The 27493-nt window shown below is 41.3% G+C and overlaps 3 protein-coding genes and 1 pseudogene across 7 annotated transcripts in view; all 4 read left to right on the top strand.

The window, feature by feature from the left end:
- LOC120818130 (protocadherin gamma-C5) overlaps nt 1–27493 on the top strand; it is a 168550-nt gene that overhangs the window by 4242 nt on the left and 136815 nt on the right. The gene's annotated exons all lie outside the window — the stretch shown is intronic.
- Nucleotides 6376–10162, top strand: LOC120818146 (protocadherin gamma-A10). Its single transcript, XM_040174997.2, has one exon. It carries the CDS (start codon nt 7441–7443, stop codon nt 9856–9858), a length of 2418 nt encoding a protein of 805 aa, XP_040030931.2. The 5' UTR covers nt 6376–7440; the 3' UTR covers nt 9859–10162.
- Nucleotides 12494–16403, top strand: LOC120818139 (protocadherin gamma-A2 pseudogene; annotated as a pseudogene). The gene has a single exon (XR_013467399.1). The product of XR_013467399.1 is annotated as a protocadherin gamma-A2 pseudogene (transcript).
- LOC144406195 (protocadherin beta-11-like) lies at nt 21818–27399 on the top strand. Its single transcript, XM_078101253.1, has one exon. The coding sequence runs from the start codon at nt 22680–22682 to the stop codon at nt 25146–25148; it is 2469 nt and encodes an 822-aa protein (XP_077957379.1). The 5' UTR covers nt 21818–22679; the 3' UTR covers nt 25149–27399.

Genomic DNA, 27493 nt, shown 5'->3' with positions numbered 1-27493 from the left:
TCAAAGTGCTTCACACCATAACATTTCATACAATAAAGTGAAATAAAATGCAGGAATTAAAAGACAATTAAAAACAGCAAATACAATTATTTTAATTAAATGTTTAACGTGTTTAATTAAAGGCAGAGGTTAAAAGTGCAATGTAGGTAAAATTTAGCAGAAGGCGAAGCTGAACATAAACGTTTTCAGTCTTGTTTTAAACGTGAGTTGGGGCAAGTCTTAAATCTTCAGGAAGTTTATTCCAGCTGTTTGTTGCGTAAATGATGCTTTCCCATGATTTGTATTTACTCTGGGAAACACTAACAGATTGGTGTTAGAAGATCTTAGTGATCTTGAAGGCTTATGTAGTGGAAGCATATCAGTGATATATCTAAACCGTATAGTGATTTATATGTGAGCAGTAGGATTTTTAAATTAATTCTCTGACATACTGGGAGCCAATGTAAGGATTTAAGAATTGGTGTAATGTGCTCACATTTTTTGGTCTTTGTTAGAACTCTAGCAGCAGCGTTCTGCACAAGCTGGAGCTGCCTGACAGTTTTTTTTGGAAGACCTGCAAGGAGACCATTACAATAGTCTAGCCTACTAGTTATAAAGGCATGTACAAGTGTTTCTAAGTCTTGAGCTGACATGAGCCCTCTAAGTCGTGCTACATTTTTGAGGTGGTAGTAGGCCGATTTTGTTACTGATTTGATGTGACTCTCCAAGTGTAAATCTGAATCCATAATAACCCCCAGATTTCTGGCTTCATTTGATGTTTTCAGGGACAGAGAGTGAAGGTGTTGGGTTACTTTAAACCTTTCTTTTTTAGCGCCAAATACAATGATCTCAGTTTTGTCTTCATTTAGTTGTAGGACATTTTGACACATCCAGTCTTTGATTTGTTCAATGCACTGGCACAGAAGATCTATGGGGCGATAGTCGTTTGGTGATAGCGCTACATAGATTTGGGTGTCATCAGCGTAGCAATGGTGGTCAATTTTATTTTTTTGCATGATTTGTCCTAGTGGGAGCATGTAGATGTTGAATAAAGTCGGCCCTAAGATCGAACCTTGGGGGACTCCACACGTTACGTCGGTTGTTTCTGATACAAAGTCACCAATGGAAACAAAATAGTTCCTGTCTTGTAGATATGACCTGAACCAGCTTAAGACTGTGCCTGAGAGCCCCACCAAGTTTTCCAACCTATCCAAAAGTATTGAGTGGTCGACAGTATCAAGAGAGCTTACTAGTTAAAATAAGATAAGTTTAAGATTACTAGTATATTAAGATTAAGATGAATTTCCTTATGTTGTTCACAATGCAAGGTAATTTCACGTTCTCCACTGTTGTAATACATCTCTCGGTCTCATGGTGACGCTCCTTGGTAATGTCTGACTCATGGCTGCTATGGCGTGCCTCACATCATCTGTGTCAGTGGAACTGGAGCATCGGGGTAGAGCCCGACGGGGAGGGAGGGGGAGAGAGAGAGAGGGGGAGAGAGAGGGGGGGAGAGAGAGGGGGAGAGAGAGAGGGGGAGAGAGAGAGAGAGAGAGATACATACACACTGGGTGCGGGGTGAGAGGGAGCAAGCGAGAGAGATTGAGTGTGTGTGTGTGAGAGAAATTGGGACAGAGAGAGGAATCTGAGCAGACAGCTTCTCTAGAGCATGATTAACTCAAATAGAGAAGCAGGCAACCGTTGGATTACAGCAGCATTTTTACTTCGATATTTGGATGTATATATTTAGTATTTACTGTAGCTATAGTGTCGACAGTATATATTTTTTCCAAAAGCACATTTAATAATGCATTTGCCATTAAACTTTAAACAGTGGCTGCATTTTTTATCGTTGTGGCTCTATTTTGTTGTTTCGTTTGGAGAAATCCGTTACATCCTTCCAGAGGAGATGCTGCGGGGTTCGGTCATCGGGAATGTTGCACGCGATCTGGATCTGAAGGTGACGGAGCTTGAAGCTCGTCGAGCCCGCGTTGTTGCAGAAGGAACTAACCAGCTTTGTGAACTGGACACTGCGTCAGGCAATCTTTTGATCAGCCAACGGATTGACCGAGAGGAGCTGTGCGTGCAAGCCAGTGTCTGCATCCTGCAGTATCAACTCTTAGTTGAAGAGCCACTTCAAGCATACAGCATAGTTTTGGATATTGCAGATATAAATGACAACAGCCCAGTGTTCACCACATCGGAGATACAAATAGATTTAGTCGAATCCACTGTTTTGGGGAGGCGCTTTCCGTTGGAGAGCGCGCATGACCCCGATCTGGGAACCAACTCAGTCCGTGAATACAAGCTTAGCCCGAGTAATCATTTTGCACTGGAAATGAGTACCCAGATTAATGGAAATACTTATCCGGAATTAGTTCTTAAAAAGTTCTTGGACCGGGAGGCACAAGTTGAACATGTGCTGAAAATCAATGGAATTGATGGAGGAAATCCAGTCAGATCAGGAACTGCGGCTATTCATATCCGTGTTTTGGACGCCAATGACAATGTCCCAGTTTTTAGCCAACGAGTTTACAAAACATCTGTACCAGAGAACTCTGCCACAGGGACTATCATAGCCACACTGAATGCCACGGATTCCGATGAAAGTTTTTATGGAGATATAACGTACTCTTTCAGTCACCTGTCAGACAAGTTGGGAGGAGTTATTGAAATTGACCCTCTGACTGGAGAAGTTCGCCTGGCAGGTGTCATTGACTACGAAGAGGCTAGTATGCACGAGCTGGACGTCCAGGCCAAAGATGGAGGTGGTCAGGCCTCTCACTGTAAACTTTTAATTGATGTCATTGACGTGAATGACAACAAACCAATGATAGAAGTAAAGTCAGCGTCCGCTAACTTGAAGGAAGACTCTAAACCGGGAACCATGGTTGCTCTGATTAATGTATATGACCTGGACACTGGAAGCAGTGGGCGTGTCACGTGCACAATCCCAGACGATGTGCCATTTAAATTAATTTCAGAGGTCAAAAACTATTACATGTTAGTGACTGAAGGATTACTAGACAGAGAACTTCAATCCGAGTATAACATTACAGTTATTGCCACGGATGCGGGCTCTCCCTCGTTGTCCAGTGTTAAAGTTATAACAGTCATGGTCAATGATATAAATGATAATCCCCCAACTTTTACGCAAAGCGAGTACAATGCCAACATCCTGGAAAACCAACCCGTTGGGACGTTTGTCAAGCAAGTGAAAGCCGTGGACATTGACAACGGATCTAATGCTCAAATACTGTACAAAATATCAAAGGTCACAGAGTCGGAGGTGTCCTCCTTCCTCAGCATCAACTCAGAGACTGGTGAGCTCTTCACATCCCGCCTCTTCGATTACGAACAGTCAGCCCACTTTCAGATTAAGGTGAAGGCTCAAGATGGAGGCAACCCTCCACTCTCCACCACCTGCACTATTAACGTTTTTATCAAAGACCAAAATGACAATGCGCCTCTTGTCCTATATCCCGTCCAGACCACCGGGTTCATTGCTGAGGATATGGTGCCAATGGAAGCGCCTAAAGGTTACCTGGTAACTAAGGTGGTTGCTGTGGACGCAGACTCTGGTCATAACGCCTGGCTCTCTTACAGAATAATCAAAGCAACGCGGCCTAACTTGTTTATGGTCGGTCTGCATACAGGGGAAATTCGCACTGTGCGAACATTCATGGAGGACGATGAACCAAAACACACTATTGTCCTTTCAATAAAGGATAATGGGCCTGAATCTCTTTCTACAACCGCTACCATCAACGTAATGATTGGCGACGGGCTGCCCGTTTTAAACGAACTCTTTGAGTTTGCAGATGAGTCACAGGGCACCGATAACCTCACACTTTATTTGGTTGTTGCACTTGCAACTGTTTCCTCTCTTCTAATCCTTCTAATTAGTGGTGTGTTTTATTTTAGGCTCTGCAGGCGTAGTTATGTTTACCGGTCAACCACCGATGGTCTCCCCGTTTTCCCCACAACCTACCTCCCTCCTAGTTTCACAGATTTAAGCCACTGTGGGACCCTGATAAAAGATGATCGATTTGATTCCTTCTTGACCACAGGGTCATGGAGAGGCGATTTTCGTTTTGGCTCAAGCACGGACACTGACACACTGAAGCAAAGAAGTGCAGCCTATCAAAAAAACACACTTCGGCAGGCAAGTGCAGGTAGAGCTAGTGTGAAGGTGAGGGGAGGTGCACCGCATCCTTGTTACTTGGTAAAATAAAAGTCAGTAAAGCAATATTTTATCGATATTGTTAAATAATCCAAGTGCGCAGAATTACATTTCAACCCTTTGCCTGCCAAATAGTAAAAGTGTATTTGTACGTAAATATGTATATCTTGTTGGAAATGTATTTTAATGTTCTTAGAGTTTTGCTTATAACCTAAACCTCACCTGTCCATCTGACCGTGAATATCTGTGCTAACCTTAACTCATGCAAGTGTAGACCTTTTGGATTATTATTGAGAATAGTTGACGAGATATTTAAAAAAAATAAGTTAGTATTCTATTTACATCGATTTTTTTGTAATGTTTTTATTTTTTTTAATCAAAACATTTTTTCTGCAGAGCCTTTACTTCATCAGGCCTGTTTGGTTTCCTTGCCTGTTCTTACTGTTGTTTTTGTATATGTTAGTAGTCACTCTCTACATCTTTCTGTTTTGAAATGCATGGTGTAACGTTTTTACTCCTCTATTTATGGACACATGTTCTGAATTCATGAAAACAATACAGTTGGTTAACCAAAGTTATAGCGCTTACTATTATTATGTTGTCTCTGCTAAATTCCTCTTTGCTTTCATTATTTTGTTGTGTAAAACAGCCTTTACACTTTTCTTCATTGTCTATTTTCTGACTGGCGCCAAGTTCAGAATGCCATGTTGTGTTTTTACAAAATTTAAATAATTTATTGTGTGACAGGATTAATAAAACCTTCGCGCCATATTATGTATTGAATCACATGTGAACCGATCACGAGTGTACACTGATGAAAAATAAACTTCTAGAGAAGATTGTGTTGTACCTTTCCATTTGACATTTTGCAAAGAGCATGTAATGTAGGACAGTTATGTCAATTCACCTTTACCTCTAACATAAGGATAACAGTTACCTAAAGCACTTACATTCAAAAGCAGTGCATGACAAACATGTTTTTGCATGTTAATCTAGCATAGTAATGCAGTGTGGGGCTGCACTCAGAATAGCAGTTGGAGTCTTAAATTAAAAGTTTGTTTATAGCCTCCATCGCACAGTGTGTGTGTGTGTGTGTGTGTGTGTGTGTGTGTGTGTGTGTGTGTGTGTGTGTGTGTGTGTGTGTTGCGCATGTTCTGCGCTTGTTACTATGTCATGAGAAAGAGCGGGTTTGTCATCAAAAATAGTTCCTATGTTAATTAATTTGTGTTGCTGAGTCTTGTTACAGCTTCATTCTAATTATTGCTCTTAATTTCAGTCGCCGAGGGAAGTGGAAAAAAAGGCTTCATTTTGGTGTATTGTTATCTGGGCAACCTGATCAATGTTTTATGCAGTGTGGTTGACAATAATTGGAAAATGACAGGAAACTATGTCAGTTTAAAATCATGGCTCATTTTAATCATCAAATTCATCTTTATAGTACCGAAGTTGTGACATTTCTTATTCTGGGAGTGAGAATTTTACACGGACGGGTATATACACCAGCTGCTTACCAGCCCTATTGTCAGGAACGGGAAGTTGGAGACAGGACTCAAACGCAGACTTGGAAACAAAAAGAGTTTAATAGTCAAAATCAAAATCAAAAAATGCCAAGGGGCAAAAAATGCAGGCCGGGACCATGGAACTCATAAGACACTAAGGGAATAACAAGCAGGCATAACATGCAGGCATAACATGGACACAGGTGGAAACAACCACACAATCACAGGGGATGACAGGACAAGGCAGGAAGTGAAGTTAACCCAGGGACATAAGGGGCAGGAAACTACAAAAAAAACAGGAAACAAACCCACACCGTGACACCTATGTAATTACCTGCTGCCAATTGAAAGTCAGTTGTTTTCTGAAGTTTAAAAAGGAAGAATGTGACTCTATTTTTAGTTTGCTGACAATATTCAGAGCTGTGCAGCTCTGCAGCTCAAACAAATATATTCCTGGTAAGTCAAGAATGAGACGGCTTTGTTCACTTCACTCACCTTTGAGATTCATTTGGAGTCAGACTATTTCATTTATATATGTCACAAGGTCCAAACATAAGTCTGTATTGCACTGTCTGCAATGTCTAACTTAAAAGGAAATGTCAAAATGTGATTTTTTTACTTTTATTTTTGGACGCACAGTAACTGTTTTTTTCCCCTCTTTTCTTTTTTTGTGCACTCCTTGATGAAACATCACATTCAATACAGCAGGTAAGATGATTTTCATTTTTCTTCCTTTTGTCCTTCATCTCTGTCAACACGAAAGTGAGACCATATTTACCAAAAACAAGATTCATTCCCCATATCTTTTCTTTACTATTTCTCTCTTCCTCTGCATCTATTTTGACAACACATAGGCTGTAATTAAAAATGAAAAACTAGCAATTTCAATGTTGGTCTGAAACATATCTTTCCAAATGTTGCTATGAAAGTCAAAGTCATACAAAACTGAGATTTTCGCTTGCAGGAGCACAAGCAGCTGCATTGCTCATTTTTTGTGAGCTGTGTGATTCGACTCGAGGGTTTTTTAAACTACATGCATATTAATCATCCTGATGTGAAGCCACTTAATGAATAATGCAAGATCATGATGTGCAGAATTGTATGTTCTGCGGAATTAAGCAAATACTGTAATTAAACAGGTATGCTAAAAATGAATATTTCTAACTGCAAGGAGAAAAAATATACTGCTGCAAAATGTGTCTGTGTTGTTGAGCTTTGCAGTAGTTTCATACTTGATGGACATTGACTACTCTAGTCATAGTCATTTTGCATCAGGTGAGAAAAGACTTTCTATTTACATGTATATATTGGAAAATGACAGGAATATATATACACACACACAATGGTTCTCTGTCCATTCCGGAACTGAGAAAACACAAAATGGGGCATTGTAGAAAGCCTTGTATTTTCTAAGTTATTTTATTTCTCCAAATTGAATGTTGCACATCTCGATTACCTACTACAAATAAGGCAGGAAGAGCGCACACGGTGATTGTACAGTTGAATCATTGGTCCGCACATACTGATGATTTAAGATGATGATTTTTTTTGTTTCTCTAAGTCACTGCTGGTGGTGCTGTTGCCTAAGCAGACTTTGATTCAAACGCCAACCGTACCACAAGTCCCCACCCGTCGTCTGGGTGAATAAGGTTTTGTACATATAGACGGTTGGCTTTGTGTTTGAGTGAAGCGATTAAGGCACACTTTTGTAAGCGATATATAGGGCATCTCTCCCTTTGTGGATAACTGTTTTCGTTTGGATCTGATTCATGAGAAGAAATGGATATACTGAAGAGCAAGAGCACCTCGTTGGGTTGGACAGTCTCCATTTTCCTTTCCTGTCTTGTTGCTGCGTCTAGCGGACAAATTCGTTATTCGATACCAGAGGAGATGAGAAAAGGGCTGTTTGTTGGCGACATTGCAAAAGACCTAGGCTTGGGTGTTGACAGGTTGGTTTCTGGTCGTGCTCGACTTGTTATAGCTGATGATAACCAATATGTCGCACTCAACCAGAACAAAGGGCATGTTGTAGTCAGTGAAATAATTGATAGAGAAAAATTATGCGGCAAGAAATCACCATGTAGCTTTAGTCTGGAAATTGTCCTCGAAGATCCACTTGAATTGTTTTCCATAACCATCGAAATACAAGACATAAATGATCACGCTCCATCTTTTCCTAAAAAGGAGATTAATTTGGAAATAAGTGAATCGACGCCAACCGGTACAGTATTCCTGCTTGATAGCGCAGCTGATCCTGACGTAGGAATAAACTCGCTGCAAAGTTATTCTTTAAAAGAAAATCGCCATTTTATCCTCAAACAACGCTCTCGCGCAGATGGGAGTAAATTCGCGGAAATTATGCTGCAGACGGCTTTGGACCGCGAGAAACAAAGCGAACATGCGCTTGTATTAACTGCTGTGGATGGTGGGGAACCGCAGAGGTCTGGGACAGTGAAAATACATATTGCTGTTCTGGACGCAAACGACAACGCACCCGTTTTTACCCATTCCGTATACAAAGCATCTGTCTTGGAAACTGTTTTGAAAGGCACCGTTATTGCTAAAGTCAGTGCCGTAGATGCAGACCAAGGTTACAATGGTAACGTTACATATTATTTCACACACTTAGAGGAGGATTCGTCCTGTCCTTTCGAAATCAATTCTTACACGGGAGAGGTTAAACTCACCGGTGACATCGATTACGAGGTTTCTCCAAACTACGAAATAAATCTTCAAGCAAAAGACCCATGGGGTGTAACGGGCGCCAGCAAATTAATAATTGACGTAGCAGATGTAAATGACAACAGTCCAGTAATCACAATGGCTTCATATTCTGGCAAAATATCAGAGGATTCCCTCCTTGGCACAGTTGTGGCTTTAATTAGTGTCCAAGATAAAGATTCCGGTAAAAATGGCCAAGTTCATTTAAATATTGAAGATAGTCTCCCATTCAAAATTAAATCGTCTCTCAGAAACTATTACACCTTAGTAACGAAGGATCTCCTCGATCGAGAAAAACTTTCCAAGTACAACATCACACTCACTGCCACAGATGAGGGCTTCCCTGCCTTATCAAGCAAACAAACTGTCGTTTTAGACGTTACTGATATCAATGACAACGCGCCAACTTTTAAGCAAAGTATTTACAGCACACAGGTGATGGAAAATAATTTGCCTGGTGTAATTCTGTTGCAGATTAGCGCCACTGATTCAGACCAGGGACAGAATGCACGGATATCGTATTTTCTTATTGACGGCGACGTTAACGGGAATCCGGTATCCACATATTTCTCTATTAATATAGAGAGTGGAATCATTAAGTCTACGCGTTCGTTTGACTTTGAACAAGTCAAAGAATACAAAATTCGAGTCCAAGCACAGGATGGAGGGTCGCCACCTCTAAATAGTAACGCAACTGTTATTGTACGTGTAGAAGACCAGAACGACAACCCTCCTCAGGTTCTGTACCCGGTGCAGACTGGAGGCTCTCTGGTGGCTGAGATGGTTCCTCGTTCAGCAGATGTGGGCTATCTGGTCACTAAAGTGGTGGCTGTTGACGTGGACTCTGGACAGAACGCCTGGCTCTCCTATAAACTGCAGAAAGCCACAGACAGGGCGCTGTTTGAAGTGGGCTTACAGAATGGAGAAATAAGAACTATCCGCGGAGTCACTGATAAAGATGCTGTGAAACAAAGACTGACTGTGTCAGTGGAGGACAACGGGCAGCCCTCTCGTTCAGCTACAGTCATTGTTAACGTGGCGGTGGCGGACAGCTTCCCTGAAGTGCTGTCTGAGTTCACTGACACACAAGACAAGGAGTACAATGACAACCTGACTTTCTACTTAGTGTTGGCTTTGGCTGTAGTTTCCTTCCTCTTCATCACGTGTTTAGTGGTTATTATATCGGTGAAGATCTACAGGTGGAGACAGTCTCGCGTCCTGTATCACTCCAATCTCCCTGTGATTCCGTATTATCCACCACGTTACTCAGACACTCTGGGGACAGGGACTCTCCCACACGTGTACAACTACGAGGTGTGCAGGACGAATGACTCCAGAAAGAGTGACTGCAAGTTCGGAACAGTCGGTAGTCAGAACGTGCTGATAATGGACCCCAGTTCTACGGGAACGATGCAGCGGATACAGAGTGAGAAGAACATCCTGGATAAACCAGACTCTCCTCTTGAGGTTAGTTAAATAATGTTGCCTCATATCTGTACAGTTATTATTCTTTCTCTGTGTATTAATAATGATATTGAAGCGTGTCATTGTATTCACTTTTTCGGAACACTGTCATGTTTAATTTATGCTATTAGTTAGTGAAACGGTACTTGAATAGGCTGATTACTTTGACTTGGTCGCGTTTTATGTTCAGGCGGACTGGCTGCTTTGTTTTTTAGTAAGCTTAAACGATTTAGGTAACCCCTCGGTCTCTTGCTATGATTTTACTCGTAAAGCTTGCGGGTCCCTGACATCTTGTTAATTCAAATATTTATACCCATTCCCCCAACCAGATTTGCGGTTATTCCGTACCACGTAACAGAGACGCATTGGGGACAGGGACTTTCCAACATGTGTACAACTCCAAGCTTTGCAGGACGACTGACTCCAGAAAGAATGACTTGAATCATGCGCAAACCATTAATCAAAGATTAGTTTGTGGGTATCGATGTAACTGTGCGCAGAATGGCGAGCAGCCATCAGCAGTATGTCTTCTCTGATAAATTGGTCCGTGGGACTTCACTCAAGTCATATCAGATGTTACACTTTTATTATATAACGTTAACAGAAAGTTTATGTTCATGTATTTGTAAAGAAACAAAATGTAAATGAAATAAGGGGGTGTAAGAGCATGATTTAGGATGGTGTACTGGCGGTCAGTCCGTGGAGTTATGTCGCTCTCCGTGGTGCTGAAGTCAATGGATTGCACTAAGATTTTCATTTGAAGACTGTCTTGCTTAATTAAAGAAAATCCTGGTTGAATGTACTATAACAATTACCAATACTAATTAATAGTATCACCATGAATGTTTATGATTAATCAAGTCGTAGTGTTTAGTGATATTGAAGAATTTTAGATTGTGTTAGCTTTGTAATAGTTGTTATTGCTTTTGTGGCAAGCGTGAGGTCGGGGAAGACTGCCCCGATCGTTTGGATTTTAAATTTGGAAAAAGAGGAAACCATCAACGCCACCCCGGGAAGTAACCCAGGGAAAAAAGTAAATTACTAAATTTAAGCAAAGGACAACACAAGTTCGTTATACTGAGCAGGCGGGAGACGTGTTTCCAAAATAAATATACAAAGTTTATTTCATTCGCAATTAAAATATATCGAAAGGGTTACCGTGTTTTCCAGGGCTGGGGCATTCGTGCTGGGAGCACCACAATCCACTCAAAAACACTCCAAAACACACACAAGGGTAAAGCAAAAAGGGAGTGAATAAGACACTACACACGAGGGGACACCATCTCCAAAAAGGGTTCACCAGTGAGGCCCTCAGCACCTGGAATCACAAAAATGGGACAGTTAAAAACAGTTAAATGAAAAAAACAGAATTTACAGGTTCAAAAGACAAATCCAAAAATAATATCAAATTATACAGTGTAAACTCAAGATAACTAATCAATTCAATGATCACAATTACAAAATAATCCCAAAAAGTCTCCCTTGCCATCCACCTCCTGTTGATTCAGGTAACAAAACAAAATCAAAATAAGGAATATTAGGTGTTGGACATCAATCCCCATAAAACTGCAACGTCCTTAAAAAGAGGCTTGTTTTATCCCCATTAAAAAAAGTTAATTTTAACCCTATAAAAAGCAGCAGCAGTCCAAACACAGTACGGTTCGGGGTAGCCGGGTGCCGAGCCCTCAGCGTAACATCGCTCCGGCACCGAAAGGGAAGCTAGCCGACACACGCCATCCAACCTGCCAGCGCCTGCACACAAATGCACGTTATTAATGCTGCAGGGAGGGACACGTTGGCGTGCAATTAATTATGACATACCTGCGCGGAGGAACACAATTTTGCGCCACACCAAAGAGTGCGGAGCGTCTGCAAAAACCTGCAGCCAGGCAACCCGGAAGCAGAAAGTACGCACCCGTCGCCAGAGAGAGAGAGAGCGCGCAGTTCTACCGATCCCTTCTCACGTGGCAGACGATTAAAGGGGCAGGACCGTAAAAGGGCAGTCATCCTGCTACACTTTCTCATTTTTTTCTTCAGCAGTGCACTGGTTAGACATCCTTACTTTTATGACGTTTCTGGACATACACTTTAGAATGAAGTTGTTTCAATCTTTTCCACAGACAATAGCATTTGTTAGGAGTTTCCTGATACGTGTATGAATTGTTCCCACTAAAAAAGTTAGTTTTGAAAACAATGCAAGCTTTTCTGAAAACAAAACAAAAATAGCATTTTCTCTGTATTTACTCATTTTTTCCACTCAAATCTTGAAAAAGGAGGAAGGTATTATTCGTTGCATTATATTGAGCCAACATTTCATTGTTGTTTTTATTATTAAATATCCCATTAGAATATTTATTATTATACTAAACGCCAAACTCGTGGAGCTGGAGCTGGATTTGGTTGTACAATATTCATATATTATCCCCTAAGTGACGCTGTTGCCTGGTAAATCAATTCAACCGTGCAGGGTGAGACTTTTCTTTCCCCTCCCCTGTTCCTGTACATGCTCTTCGTTTCATACGAGCTCATCGGAGACACAGTTAACACTTTTAACGTTACATTGAAAATTCCCAGGGATTTATATATTTTCCCTAGTGAATTGGAATTATAGTTCATTGTTTAGTTTGCTTTAAGACCCTATTTTCACATGGCATTTAAAGAATATCCCCATGACGGAGGAGCAAAATGGCGATTGCTTGGACATTTGCGAGGAACCGTTTATCTATTCATTTTTCTATTCATTTTTCTCAATCAAGTGGAGACTCAGATCCGGTATTCGATCCCCGAGGAGATGAAGAAAGGCTCACTTGTGGGTAATATTGCGCAAGACCTTGGTTTGGATTTAAAAAGGCTCCGTTCTGGCCGGGCCCGCATCGTCACCGGAGAAAACATGCAGTACGCCGAGCTGAAGACAGACAAAGGGACTTTGGTCGTGCACGAGAGAATAGACCGAGAGCAGCTCTGTGGAGACGTAACGCCGTGTAGCTTCACCTTCGAGATTTTATTGGAAAATCCAATGGAGTTGCACCCTGTGACCATCGAAGTATTGGACACAAACGACAACGCTCCCACTTTTCAGAACAGTCATCTGAAATTCGAAATAAGCGAATCCGCTGTGCTTGGTTCCCGTTTTAATTTGGAAATTGCGGACGACGCTGACGTGGGGGAGAACGGTCTGCAAAACTACATTTTAACTCCAAACGATAATTTTGTTTTGAAACAACATGTGAATCCGGACGGCAGTAAATATGCTGAAATGGTGCTTCAGAAATCCTTAGACAGAGAGGAGCAGCCACGCCTGTCCCTAAAAATGTTGGCTGTTGACGGCGGAAATCCACAGAGATCGGGTACAATAAATATAGATGTCCACATACTAGATGCCAATGACAATGCTCCCGTGTTCAACCAATCCCTATATAAAGCAGTTGTGGTTGAAAATGCACAAAAAGGAACTCACATTGTTACTGTGAATGCAAGCGACATAGATAGCGGTTCCAACGGGAAGATTGCGTATTCCTTTTCAAAATCAAAAGCAGGAATTGCCGACCTGTTTGATATAGATGAAGCTACTGGAATCATATTTGTGGCAAAGGATATAGATTTTGAAAAAGATAAAAAAATTGAGTTTAGGGTTGAAGCCAAAGATCAAGGTGGACTTACAGATTCTAGTAAGGTAGAAATAGATGTAATTGATGTAAATGATAATGCTCCGGTCATTAACGTTATGTCATTCACCAGTCTTGTGTCTGAAGACTCTCCTGCCGGGACAACTATTGGCATAATCAATGTCAAGGATATTGATTCTGGTGGAAATGGACAATTGAGTTGCACAATTGAAGGCAATTCTTATTTCAAAATTAAATCCAATGTTCGAAACTATTATGCATTGATGACTGATGGTGAATTAGATCGAGAAAATATGTCAGAATTCAACATCACTGTTATTGCCTCAGACAAAGGATTGCCCCCACTCTCGACAAAAAGAACATTTTATCTTAAGGTTTCGGATGTCAATGATAATGCCCCAATATTTCAACGAGGCTCATATAGTGCATTCCTCACAGAGAATAACACTCCAGGTGTATCGGTTCTACGTGTTCATTCTAAAGACCCAGATGAAAATCAGAACGCCCGTGTTTCCTACATGTTGGACGCATCTGATATAGGCGGATTTCCAGTTACTGATTATGTCTCTATAAATGCAGAAAGTGGAGTAATTAATGCAGTGCGCTCATTTGATTATGAGCAGATCAAGCAGCTTGTGTTCTCTGTCAAAGCTCAAGATGGAGGTTCCCCTCCACTCAGCAGCAATGTGTCTGTAACAATATTGATCCAGGACCAGAATGACAACCCTCCTCAGGTTCTGTACCCGGTGCAGACTGGAGGCTCTCTGGTGGCTGAGATGGTTCCTCGTTCAGCAGATGTGGGCTATCTGGTCACTAAAGTGGTGGCTGTTGACGTGGACTCTGGACAGAACGCCTGGCTCTCCTATAAACTGCAGAAAGCCACAGACAGGGCGCTGTTTGAAGTGGGCTTACAGAATGGAGAAATAAGAACTATCCGCGGAGTCACTGATAAAGATGCTGTGAAACAAAGACTGACTGTGATAGTGGAGGACAACGGGCAGCCCTCTCGTTCAGCTACAGTCATTGTTAACGTGGCGGTGGCGGACAGCTTCCCTGAAGTGCTGTCTGAGTTCACTGACTACACACAAGACAAGGAGTACAATGACAACCTGACCTTCTACTTGGTGTTGGCTTTGGCCGTAGTTTCCTTCCTCTTTATCACGTGTTTAGTGGTTATTATATCGGTGAAGATCTACAGGTGGAGACAGTCTCGCGTCCTGTATCACTCCAATCTCCCTGTGATTCCGTATTATCCACCACGTTACTCAGACACTCTGGGGACAGGGACTCTCCCACACGTGTACAACTACGAGGTGTGCAGGACGAATGACTCCAGAAAGAGTGACTGCAAGTTCGGAACAGTCGGTAGTCAGAACGTGCTGATAATGGACCCCAGTTCTACAGGGACGATGCAGCGGATACAGAGTGAGAAGAACATCCTGGATGAACCAGACTCTCCTCTAGAGGTGAGTCAAATAATATAGCCTCATCTTCTTATCGTTCATTTTCTTTCTCGGTAACATTGATAGCGCTGCCATGGCTTCATGTTGTGCACCTTGGGACAGCATCTGACTTTTTGGAGATAAAAATATTGCTTAGGTCATACATGTTCAACTTATTCCACCCATCAATCGCAGTTATTAAATTTTGCTTTAAAAAAAAAGTTCAACACTTATATTACTTTGATTTATGTACATTTCATTACTCGTTCCCTTATGTGCTAGTACATGTTTGATCTCTGGAGTCTCCTGTTAGGATTCCACTTGTGATTGTTAACAAAAGTGTCTTGCATCTAATATAAACAAAAAAATGACTCTGTGGTCTCATTAAACATCTACAAAGAGACCTATTTGATTTTTTTTATTTCGCAGTGCTTCATCCTGTTATAATTGTAGTGGTATGTGTTATGCTGCAATGCGTTTTCTATTTACTTATTTGATTTCATGATTTTGTTGATGGCTGCATATACGAGAATGATGCTTATCAACCATAGTAGAGTTTGTATTTCAATCGGTATTTTGCTTGACACCTCGTTATAATTTTTTTAAGATTATTTTGAGTATCAGATTAATCAAGCATGGTGGTCCACACCAGCGGTATTACACAGTTTGGACTCTACGCGACGCTGTCGGTTAATCTAACATAATTTATAAAACAGTACCACACAGTCCCCTCCTTTACAACATTTGATAATGACAGGAAAACCGTCGGTAAGGATTATATTGGGTGACAGTCGACGAGAACAGCCTTGACATCGTTTTTCTTTAACTGTACGCTAACGTCTTTTTTTTAGTATCGTCCCCGGTATTTTGCAGCTTTATATAACATCTTGATTTCCACATGTCTAGCATACCACCCTCATCTCGGTGCGTAAAATGGCGCTTTGGCTGCGAACACAAACGGACGCTTCTGTTTTTATTTTTCTGTCTCAACCATTTGGTCAGCGGACATATCCGATATTCAATCCCGGAAGAGATGAAGAAAGGCTCCCTAATCGGTAATGTAGCGCAGGACCTTGGCTTGGATCTGAAAAGGCTCCGCTCTGGTCGGGCTCGCATTGTGACCGGAGAGAGCATCCAGTACACCGAGCTGAAGACAGACAAAGGGATTTTAGTGGTGAATGAGAGAATGGACCGGGAGCAGCTTTGTGGAGACGTGACGCCGTGTAGTTTTAGCTTCGAGGTGATTTTAGAGAACCCAATGGAGTTACATCAGATTACTGTTGAAGTAACTGACATAAATGATCATTCTCCGACCTTCAATAGAGACGCCATTCAATTTGAAATAAGCGAATCAGCAAACTCTGGTTCTCGTTTTTCATTGACAAGTGCAGAAGATCCAGATGTGGGCCTCAATGGACTTAGAGAATATTTTCTCACCGAGAATGAGAATTTTGTTTTGAAACAAAACTCTAATGCAGATGGTAAGAAATATGCCGAGATGGTGCTTCAGAAACCATTAGACAGAGAGACGAACCCCAATCTGTCTCTAAAGCTCATAGCTGTAGACGGTGGAAGTCCGCAGAGATCTGGTACGGTAAATATAAATATATCTGTTTTGGATGCCAATGATAATGCGCCTATATTTAATCAATCTGTGTACAAAGCTGCAGTCATGGAAAACTCTCCAAGAGACACGTATGTTACCACTGTTAATGCGAGTGACGCAGATATTGGATCGAATAGTTTAGTAACGTATTATTTTTCAGATCTTAACAGTGGTATCACCGATTTGTTTGCAATTAATGAAAAAACTGGCGTCATTACAATAACAGGTTTAATTGATTATGAAAACAACAAAAAACACGAAGTCCGTATCGACGCAAAAGATCAAGGAGGTTTGACAGATTCAAGCAAAGTCATAATTGAAGTGACAGATGTAAATGACAACGCCCCCACAATAAGTGTGATGTCGTTCACTAGTCCTGTGTCAGAAGACTCTCCACCTGGTACAACTATTGGCATTATTAACGTAAAGGATCTTGATGCAGGTGATAACGGAAAAGTACACTGTAGAATACAACAAAACGCACCTTTTAAGATTAAATCTAATTTAAGAAATTACTACACTTTGGTAACAGATACTGTATTAGATCGTGAAATTGTTTCAGAGTATAACATCACAATTGTTGCTACGGATGCAGGAATGCCTCCTCTCTCATCTAAAAGAACATTTTATTTAAAACTCTCTGATGTGAATGATAATGCTCCACTATTTTCCGAAGGTGCTTACAATGCATTTATTGCAGAGAATAATGCGCCAGGGATTTCACTTCTTACTGTTAGGGCTAAAGATCCTGATGAAAACCAAAACGCCCGTGTATCTTATATTCTGGAAGATGCTTACATTGGTGGATCCCATCTCTCAGAATATATGTCTATTAATTCAGAAAGTGGAGTGTTACATGCAGTACGCTCCTATGATTATGAACAAATTAAACAGCTTCAGCTAGTAGTCAAAGCGCAGGATGGAGGCTCCCCTCCACTCAGTAGCAACGTGACTGTGAAAGTATTGATCCAGGACCAGAACGACAACCCTCCTCAGGTTCTGTACCCGGTGCAGACTGGAGGCTCTCTGGTGGCTGAGATGGTTCCTCGTTCAGCAGATGTGGGCTATCTGGTCACTAAAGTGGTGGCTGTTGATGTGGACTCTGGACAGAACGCCTGGCTCTCCTATAAACTGCAGAAAGCCACAGACAGGGCGCTGTTTGAAGTGGGCTTACAGAATGGAGAAATAAGAACTATCCGTGGAGTCACTGATAAGGATGCTGTGAAACAAAGACTGACTTTGATGGTGGAGGACAACGGGCAGCCCTCTCGTTCAGCTACAGTCATCGTTAACGTGGCGGTGGCGGACAGCTTCCCTGAAGTGCTGTCTGAGTTCACTGACTACACACAAGACAAGGAGTACAATGACAACATGACCTTCTACTTAGTGTTGGCTTTGGCTGTAGTTTCCTTCCTCTTCATCACGTGTTTAGTGGTTATTATATCGGTGAAGATCTACAGATGGAGACAGTCCCGCGTCCTGTGTCACTCCAATCTCCCTGTGATTCCGTATTATCCACCACGTTACTCAGACACTCTGGGGACAGGGACTCTCCCACACGTGTACAACTACGAGGTGTGCAGGACGAATGACTCCAGAAAGAGTGACTGTAAGTTCGGCACAGTCGGTAGTCAGAACGTGCTGATAATGGACCCCAGTTCTACAGGAACGATGCAGCGGATACAGACTGAGAAGAACATCCTAGATGAACCAGACTCTCCTCTTGAGGTTAGTTAAATATTTGAGCTTTGATTATTTCCGGCTTTTGTACTGGTTGTATTTACTTCAAATGATAACCTGCGTTGCTCCCCACACGTAGACTTTCAGAACCATGGACAGCATCTTTCTTGGCTTTTCATGACTCCAGTGCTGCTGTTTTGCTAATTCTGCTTACATTTACATTTGTATAGTTAATGTACTCGTTTTTATAAATGTTTACTACCTATATGTGTTTTGTTAAGTCATACTTTGTGTTGTTCAAACGTCCCTATCCTCTTTGATTACCAAAGCCATGATTTTTTATTTACATTTTTTTCTATTGGAGGGAAAGATGTTATTACTGTTAAGGTGAGGGTTAGAGGCAATAGGAATATACGAAGAATTGCTTCGAAATATCAATATTCAGCTTTGCAGAATTTAAGGCTATAGTCTCTGTTATATTGAGAACAGAAATTGGGGCATCTGTCTTGCAGTATTTGCTTTTCTCGTCTCTGTGATATTGATCATTTCCTAATCGATATTTGGGCATCATTATACTTCAGTCCAGTATAGTTCATGAACCTATTAATATGGTTTTAGTTGTTTCCCCTATATTTTTAGTTTGCATTATATTTGCAATAGGCTGTTATTTAGTCAAATATTGTATAATCAGATTACAGCTCCTAAGATTTTTGAGAAGTGCATTGTGTTTTTGTTTGGAAAGGAATCTGACATAATACATCGTGGAGACTTAAATGCGTTTTAATAAACAAATGGTATATTTAAAGTCATTTTATTTGGATTTCTACCAGTGTATTTAGTCCGTTTGCTTCAGACCTTAGCGGCACGGCCCTTATTAATTGACATTCAGCTTTTAGACTCCAAGGGACGCTGTTGGTCAGTGGAATATGTTCTATGTTGCGTCGTCAGTCAGTACGTCCTCTGAATTAATATGCAGGCGAGAAGGTTCTCCGTGTTCGTCGGTGTTTGTGGTGCTATTCGGAGAACATAGTCTCACTGACTTGCATGTAAAGGTTGAAGACGTGTCTACTTGTTTCGGAACGAGCCTCGTTGTCATATGAATCGGATTCAGCTTTTTTTTTTTTTTAATTATCAATATTCTTTCCAAACGCAATGACATCTGGGGGATCTCTCGCTTGCGCAATATTTTTTAATGGATTACGACGTCAAATAGGACTGCTCGTGTTGCTGTTTCTTGCGGTTAACATGGTAGGTGGTCAGATTCGGTATTCTATACCAGAGGAAATGAAGAAAGGCTCGGTTATTGGTAACGTAGCGCAGGATCTTGGTTTAGATCTGAAGAGGCTCCGGTCTGGGCGGGCCCGTATCGTGACCGGAGAAAACATCCACTACACCGAGCTGAAGGCAGACAAAGGAATTCTAGTTGTGAATGAGAAAATAGACCGAGAGCAGCTTTGTCGTGAAGTAACTCCATGTAGCTTCAACTTTGAGGTGATTTTAGAAAATCCAATGGAATTGCACAGAATAACTGTTGAAGTTTTAGATATTAATGATCACGCTCCCGTCTTCCCAAACAAAGATAAGCCTATCTGCCTTGAAATAAGTGAATCAGCTGCAATTGGGGTGCAGTTCCCACTGCAGAGTGCAGAGGATCTAGATGTGGGGCAAAACGCTTTGCAAGATTATATTTTGTCGCCAAACAACAATTTTATATTGAAGCAACATGCAAATCCGGATGGAAGTAAATATGTCGAAATGGTGCTTCAAAAACCTTTAGACAGAGAGCGACATCCCCATCTGTCTTTAAAACTTATAGCTGTTGACGGAGGAACAGCACAGAGATCGGGTACAGTAAATATAGATATCACTGTGCTGGATGCCAATGACAATGTTCCCGTGTTTAACCAATCCGTGTATGAAGCATCTGTGATGGAAAACACAATAAAAGGCACTAGTATTATCACAGTAAATGCCACGGACGCGGACAGTGGTTCAAATGGAATCATTACTTACAGTCTGTCCAAGACGAAAGGAAATGCAGGGAATGGATTCAGTATTGATGAAAGCACAGGCACAGTTTCTGTTTCTGGTCAAATAGATTATGAAAAAGACAGAAAATACGAGGTCAGGGTCGAAGCAAAGGATCAAGGTGGCCTAACCGGAACAAGTAAAATTACAATAGACGTTTTGGATATCAACGATAATGCCCCCGTTATTAACATTATGTCATTTTCTAGCCCCATATCTGAGGATGCAATTCCTGGTACAACTGTTGCAATATTGAATATAAAAGATGCAGATTCTGAAAAAAATGGGCAAATACAATGCTCTATAGATGGAAAACTTCCCTTTAAGATCGAATCGTCTTTAACAAATTATTACAATTTAATCACCGATCAATATTTTGATAGAGAATCTGTCTCAGAATATAATATAACAATAACAGCTACTGATTTAGGTCTACCCCCACTTTCTAGCTTCAAAAAGTTGTATCTTAAACTCTCTGACGTTAATGACAACGCACCTTCTTTCGATAAAAAGAGCTATTCTGCTTACGTCACAGAGAACAATTCTCCTGGAATTTCAATCTTTGCTCTGAGCGCACAAGACTCTGATTGGAATCAAAACGCACGAATCTCGTACCTTTTAGAGGACACACAAGTCAGTGGTAGTCCAGTTTCAACTTATGTATCTCTAAACTCTGAAACTGGAGTTCTTAGAGCAGTTCGTTCTTTTGATTATGAACAAATCAAACAGCTTCAGCTAGTAGTCAAAGCGCAGGATGGAGGCTCCCCTCCACTCAGTAGCAACGTGACTGTAAAAGTACTGATCCAGGACCAGAACGACAACCCTCCTCAGGTTCTGTACCCGGTCCTGACTGGAGGCTCTCTGGTGGCTGAGATGGTTCCTCGTTCAGCAGATGTGGGCTATCTGGTCACTAAAGTGGTGGCTGTTGATGTGGACTCTGGACAGAACGCCTGGCTCTCCTATAAACTGCAGAAAGCCACAGACAGGGCGCTGTTTGAAGTGGGCTTACAGAATGGAGAAATAAGAACTATCCGCGGAGTCACTGATAAAGATGCTGTGAAACAAAGACTGACTGTGATAGTGGAGGACAACGGGCAGCCCTCTCGTTCAGCTACAGTCATTGTTAACGTGGCGGTGGCGGACAGCTTCCCTGAAGTGCTGTCTGAGTTCACTGACTACACACAAGACAAGGAGTACAATGATAACCTGACTTTCTACTTGGTGTTGGCTTTGGCTGTAGTTTCCTTCCTCTTCATCACTTGTTTAGTGGTTATTATATCGGTGAAGATCTACAGATGGAGACAGTCTCGCGTCCTGTATCACTCCAATCTCCCTGTGATTCCGTATTATCCACCACGTTACTCAGACACTCTGGGGACAGGGACTCTCCCACACGTGTACAACTACGAGGTGTGCAGGACGAATGACTCCAGAAAGAGTGACTGTAAGTTCGGCACAGTCGGTAGTCAGAACGTGCTGATAATGGACCCCAGTTCTACAGGAACGATGCAGCGGATACAGAGTGAGAAGAACAGCCTAGATGAACCAGACTCTCCTCTAGAGGTGAGTCAAATAATATTGCTCCGTCTGCATGCCGTTATCTTGCCATTAATATTGAAGTCCTACAGTGCGTTGGTATTTATCCACTTGGGACAACACCTGCCTTTTCAAGCGCTTGATAAAAATACTGCCGCTGTAATTTTCAACTTATTAGCATTAGCAGTTAGTGAATTCTTTGTTTTACCTTTTCAACCCACGTAGGTTTGATGTGCTTTTCTGTGACTAGTATGTTTATATTGCTTGTATATTTTTTATAATATTTGGACTTTATATTATATTGGACTCTAATTAATTTTCTCTTGATGTTTAAAAAACATTTGTTCCATCTGATATAAATTGTGTACCTAAAAAATGACTCTTTGCACGGCTCTCAGCAACAGAGACCATTTATGTGTTTTTTCCCAATGCATTCTTAAATCTAAGTTTTATTTATTTTTCCTCATTTTTGTTTTATATTACTCTTCAGCAAATTAATTGATTTTTGTTTTAAATTGTGGACTGCATACAACCATAATAAGGCCACCGTGGTAATAGTTTCAATGCTAATCATAATTTTACTGAGTACTGCGTTTTAATATATATTTTTTTATTTTCAGTTATTACCGTTCAGATTATTATTGTGTCCATACCCGCGATATTACAAATTTTGGACTCTAAGCGACGCTGTTGGTCAATCCAACGTAATAACTAAAACAGTACCGCTCAGTCCCTCCTATTACATTCATCGGGGAGTATGCATTATATCGGTTGACGTTCGAGGAAAGCAGACTTGGAGATATTAACGTCTCATTCAGTTGTTGAGTATAACAGTCGACGTCGTTTTTCTTTGGATACACAATAACTGTTTTTCATCGTGAGCGATTACGTTGTCAAGAACATATTTATTTTGATATGGCGTGTGGAATACCATCCTCCTCCCAGTGCGTAAAATGGCGCTTTTGCTGCAAACACTATTGGAAGCTTCTGTTTTTCTCTTTCTGTCTCAACCATTTGGTCAGCGGACATATCCGATATTCAATCCCGGAAGAGATGAAGAAAGGCTCCCTAATCGGTAATGTAGCGCAGGACCTTGGCTTGGATCTGAAAAGGCTCCGCTCTGGTCGGGCCCGGATTGTGACCGGAGAGAGCATCCAGTACACCGAGCTGAAGACAGACAAAGGGATTTTAGTGGTGAATGAGAGAATGGACCGGGAGCAGCTTTGTGGAGACGTGACGCCGTGTAGTTTTAGCTTTGAGGTGATTTTAGAAAACCCAATGGAGTTACATCAGATTACCGTTGAAATAACTGACATAAATGATCATTCTCCGACCTTTAAAAGAGACGCCATTCAATTTGAAATAAGCGAAACAGCTAATACTGCTGCTCGTTTTCCTTTGGCGGGTGCAGAAGACCCAGATGTGGGCGTCAATGGACTAAGAGAATATTTTCTCACCGAGAATGAGAATTTTGTTTTGAAACAAAACTCTAATGCAGATGGTAAGAAATATGCCGAGATGGTGCTTCAGAAACCATTAGACAGAGAGACGAACCCAAATCTGTCTCTAAAGCTCATAGCTGTAGACGGTGGAAGTCCGCAGAGATCTGGTACGGTAAATATAAATATTTCGGTTCTTGATGCCAATGATAATGCGCCTGTATTTAATCAATCTGTGTACAAGGCTACAGTCATGGAAAACTCTCCAAGAGACACGTACGTTACCACTGTTAATGCGAGTGACGCAGATTCTGGGTCAAATTGTTTTGTAACGTATCATTTGTCAGATCTTAATAACGGTATCACCGATTTGTTCGCAATTGATGAAAAAACTGGCGTCATAACAATAACAGGTTTAATTGATTATGAAAATGACAAAAAGTACGAACTTCGAATCGAGGCAAAAGATCAAGGAGGTTTGACAGATTCAAGCAAAGTCATAATTGAAGTGACAGATGTAAATGACAACGCCCCTACAATAAGTGTGATGTCATTCACTAGTCCTGTGTCAGAAGACTCTCCACCTGGTACAACTATTGGCATTATTAACGTAAAGGATCTTGATGCAGGTGATAACGGAAAAGTACACTGTAGAATACAACAAAACGCACCTTTTAAGATTAAATCTAATTTAAGAAATTACTACACTTTGGCAACAGATACTGTATTAGATCGTGAAACTGTTTCAGAATATAACATCACAATTGTTGCTACGGATGCAGGAAAGCCTCCTCTCTCAACCAAAAAAATATTTTATTTGAAACTCTCTGATGTGAATGATAACGCTCCTCTATTTTCGGAAGGTGCTTACAATGCATTTATTGCAGAGAATAATGCGCCAGGGGTTTCAATTCTTACTGTTAGGGCTAAAGATCCTGATGAAAACCAAAATGCCCGTGTATCTTATATTCTGGAAGATGCTTATATTGGTGGGTCCCATCTCTCAGAATATGTTTCTATAAATTCAGAAAGTGGAGGGTTACATGCAGTACGCTCCTTTGATTATGAACAAATTAAACAGCTTCAGCTAGTAGTTAAAGCGCAGGATGGAGGCTCCCCTCCACTCAGTAGCAACGTGACTGTGAAAGTAATGATCCAGGACCAGAACGACAACCCTCCTCAGGTTCTGTACCCGGTGCAGACTGGAGGCTCTCTGGTGGCTGAGATGGTTCCTCGTTCAGCAGATGTGGGCTATCTGGTCACTAAAGTGGTGGCTGTTGATGTGGACTCTGGACAGAACGCCTGGCTCTCCTATAAACTACAGAAAGCCACAGACAGGGCGCTGTTTGAAGTGGGCTTACAGAATGGAGAAATAAGAACTATCCGCGGAGTCACTGATAAAGATGCTGTGAAACAAAGACTGACTGTGATAGTGGAGGACAACGGGCAGCCCTCTCGTTCAGCTACAGTCATTGTTAACGTGGCGGTGGCGGACAGCTTCCCTGAAGTGCTGTCTGAGTTCACTGACTACACACAAGACAAGGAGTACAATGATAACCTGACTTTCTACTTAGTGTCGGCTTTGGCTGTAGTTTCCTTCCTCTTCATCACTTGTTTAGTGGTTATTATATCGGTGAAGATCTACAGATGGAGACAGTCTCGCGTCCTGTATCACTCCAATCTCCCTGTGATTCCGTATTATCCACCACGTTACTCAGACACTTTGGGGACAGGGACTCTCCCACACGTGTACAACTACGAGGTGTGCAGGACGAATGACTCCAGAAAGAGTGACTGTAAGTTCGGAACAGTCGGTAGTCAGAACGTGTTGATAATGGACCCCAGTTCTACAGCGACGATGCAGCGGATACAGAGTGAGAAGAACATCCTGGATGAACCAGACTCTCCTCTAGAGGTGGGTTATTTGATCAATCACACACGGTGATTTTCCTTTTTAGATAACATGTATTCCTCTTTTTTCATTACGTTTTTCACTGCCCGTGCAGTTGTCAATTTCAGCACCAGTGTTCACGGATAGCTCCTTTCAAAGTTACTCAATTACCAATTTGGGCCAATTACTCAATTAACAGATTCAGCTGACGGTAATTATGCAATTCATCAGTAGGCCGTTTTCTGTAAAGTTGTTCTTACTGCATTAACTATTTTGTGTCACCTTGTTCTTCCAGTGTTATTTTTTATTTTTTGGTGAGTTTGATAACGAATTACATAGTACTTCTTTATTGTTTTCACTTCACAGTAATTGTGGCTGAATGCATTTTGCTGTGCACCTTATCTTATCGTATCTCTGTTAGGGTTTTGAAAGCTCTCGAGGGAGGCCTCACTCCTTTGTTCTCGTCCCGGCTGGAAACGAAGATACAAAAGAGTCAGCTTGCGTAAATTCAAAAATCAAAAAGTATTTAATAACTAAACAACGTTATACGGAATACAATTACAAAGTGAAATACAAAACGAACAGTAAATATTGCGCGAATTAGAGAATCCTCTGAGCAAGTCTAAAGTGACTTATCAAAGCGGCTTCAGGAAAATTCTAACAGTCCTTTCCTCGCTTTGGTCCTTTGAAAACTCTTGAGGTATGTCTTTTGAATGCCATTGGCTTCTCCTTCAAAGTGTCCCCTCCTGGACTGTCCCCTTCTTATCGAGGTGTGAAGCTGCAGCTGTAACCTGAACCTCTCCGTCCTACCTGTCCCTCACATTCCAATGCATTCAATGTAGATACAGTTGGCTTTATGCCTCAATGAGTGAATATAACAAAGCATGCATAGTTTGTCTTCATCTTTTAACTAGTACACCTTAATTACAACACATCATTAATGATCACCGTTCATCACACTTCATCATAAGATCTAAGACAGCTCATGTGGTCCAATTCTCAAGACGTTTGCCTCAGTCGGCTGCCTCGCAATAAGTTGTTCATACCTGACAGGAGAAAAAACTCCCAAAAAACCCTCTTTGGGGATAAAATTGGGAGAAATCCATAAAGGACGGCAATTGGCATCCGTCCCCAGGTTTTACCATCTCATTGTCACACAAAGTTAATGTGTATAGTGTTTATAGGTTTTAAATGACTATACATTGTGTTTGTTCAAATTGCATTCACTTCATCTAACATGTTAATGTAATAACTAATATCTAACATCACAAACTACTATTCTAGCACTAAACATACACGTATTATAATTCCATGACTAGGGGTGCACTTCTGGCTTAAATCCCTAACATCTCCTAAAGAAATAATAAGTCTGAAATTGCATCTCTTATTCATTATTAACTATTTTATATTTAAATTAAACTACACTCATTCGAAGTAAGAATAACTCAGAAGAAAACGTATCTTTTTATACATCCTTTCACTTGGTATTCAAAACGTTGTCTCTCTCTTTTCTCACGGAACTTGTTATCTTCATATCAGTGTTCATTTCGTCGACGAAAACTATGACGAAAAATGTTCGTTAACGAACCTTTTTTCCATGACTAAGACGAGACTGGACGTGACAAAAACGATCTTAAAAAAGTAAAAACTATGACTAAATCTACGCTAAATTTTGTTAACGCGACCAGACGAGACGAAAATGTTGGTGGTTGACGAAGTCACAAAACCCTTTACCCCCTAAATTCGCATGCAGCTAACCGACAACAGACAGACAAAGTACGGCCCCGTACGCGGATATTAACGTGTCATGATGACATCATCCACGAACCCAGAACGCTCGCTCGTTCTTGTGCACGGACTACGGACCGAGACGACTATTTCACGCCTCGGCGAGTTTGAATGTGCACTTCCTTAGTTTAGCTCAGCTGTCTCGGTTTAGCTGACTGTTAGCAGGCTGAAGCCGCGGTGCTTCAGAGAAACATGAAGACCAGTTTAACAGCTCGGGGCTGTTAACACGTCTAACATAATAAACTCATTGCAGGTTCTGAAGCCTCACGCATTTCAACTAAAGTTCACACGCCACATCGTGAGAAGACTGTGTTAAACCGTCTCGGCAACCGTACGTTCGTTACTAAGCAACATAGAGGCGCGCACACACGTGACAGGTGGATCCTTTTGATATAACTGCGCAGTGCAGGTGAAGGATGTGGCGGCACAGAGCAGGTGGAGGAAAACACGCAGGACACAAGAGAGAAGAACTGGTTATGAAACCAACAAATAAACAAAGACACAAAGAGAAAGAAAAGACTGTTTAGATCCCTGGTCCTCATGAAGTTGTTACACCTTTGCCAATTTGTTAAATTGCCTTGCAAATAAATGCTTTGCTATTTGTTAAAATC

The sequence above is a fragment of the Gasterosteus aculeatus genome, chromosome 4, assembly GCF_964276395.1.
Source record: "Gasterosteus aculeatus chromosome 4, fGasAcu3.hap1.1, whole genome shotgun sequence".
Classification (NCBI taxonomy): Eukaryota; Metazoa; Chordata; class Actinopteri; order Perciformes; family Gasterosteidae; genus Gasterosteus; species Gasterosteus aculeatus.
Note: the sequence above shows the minus strand (reverse complement) of the source record. Positions and strands in the feature narration are given on the sequence as shown.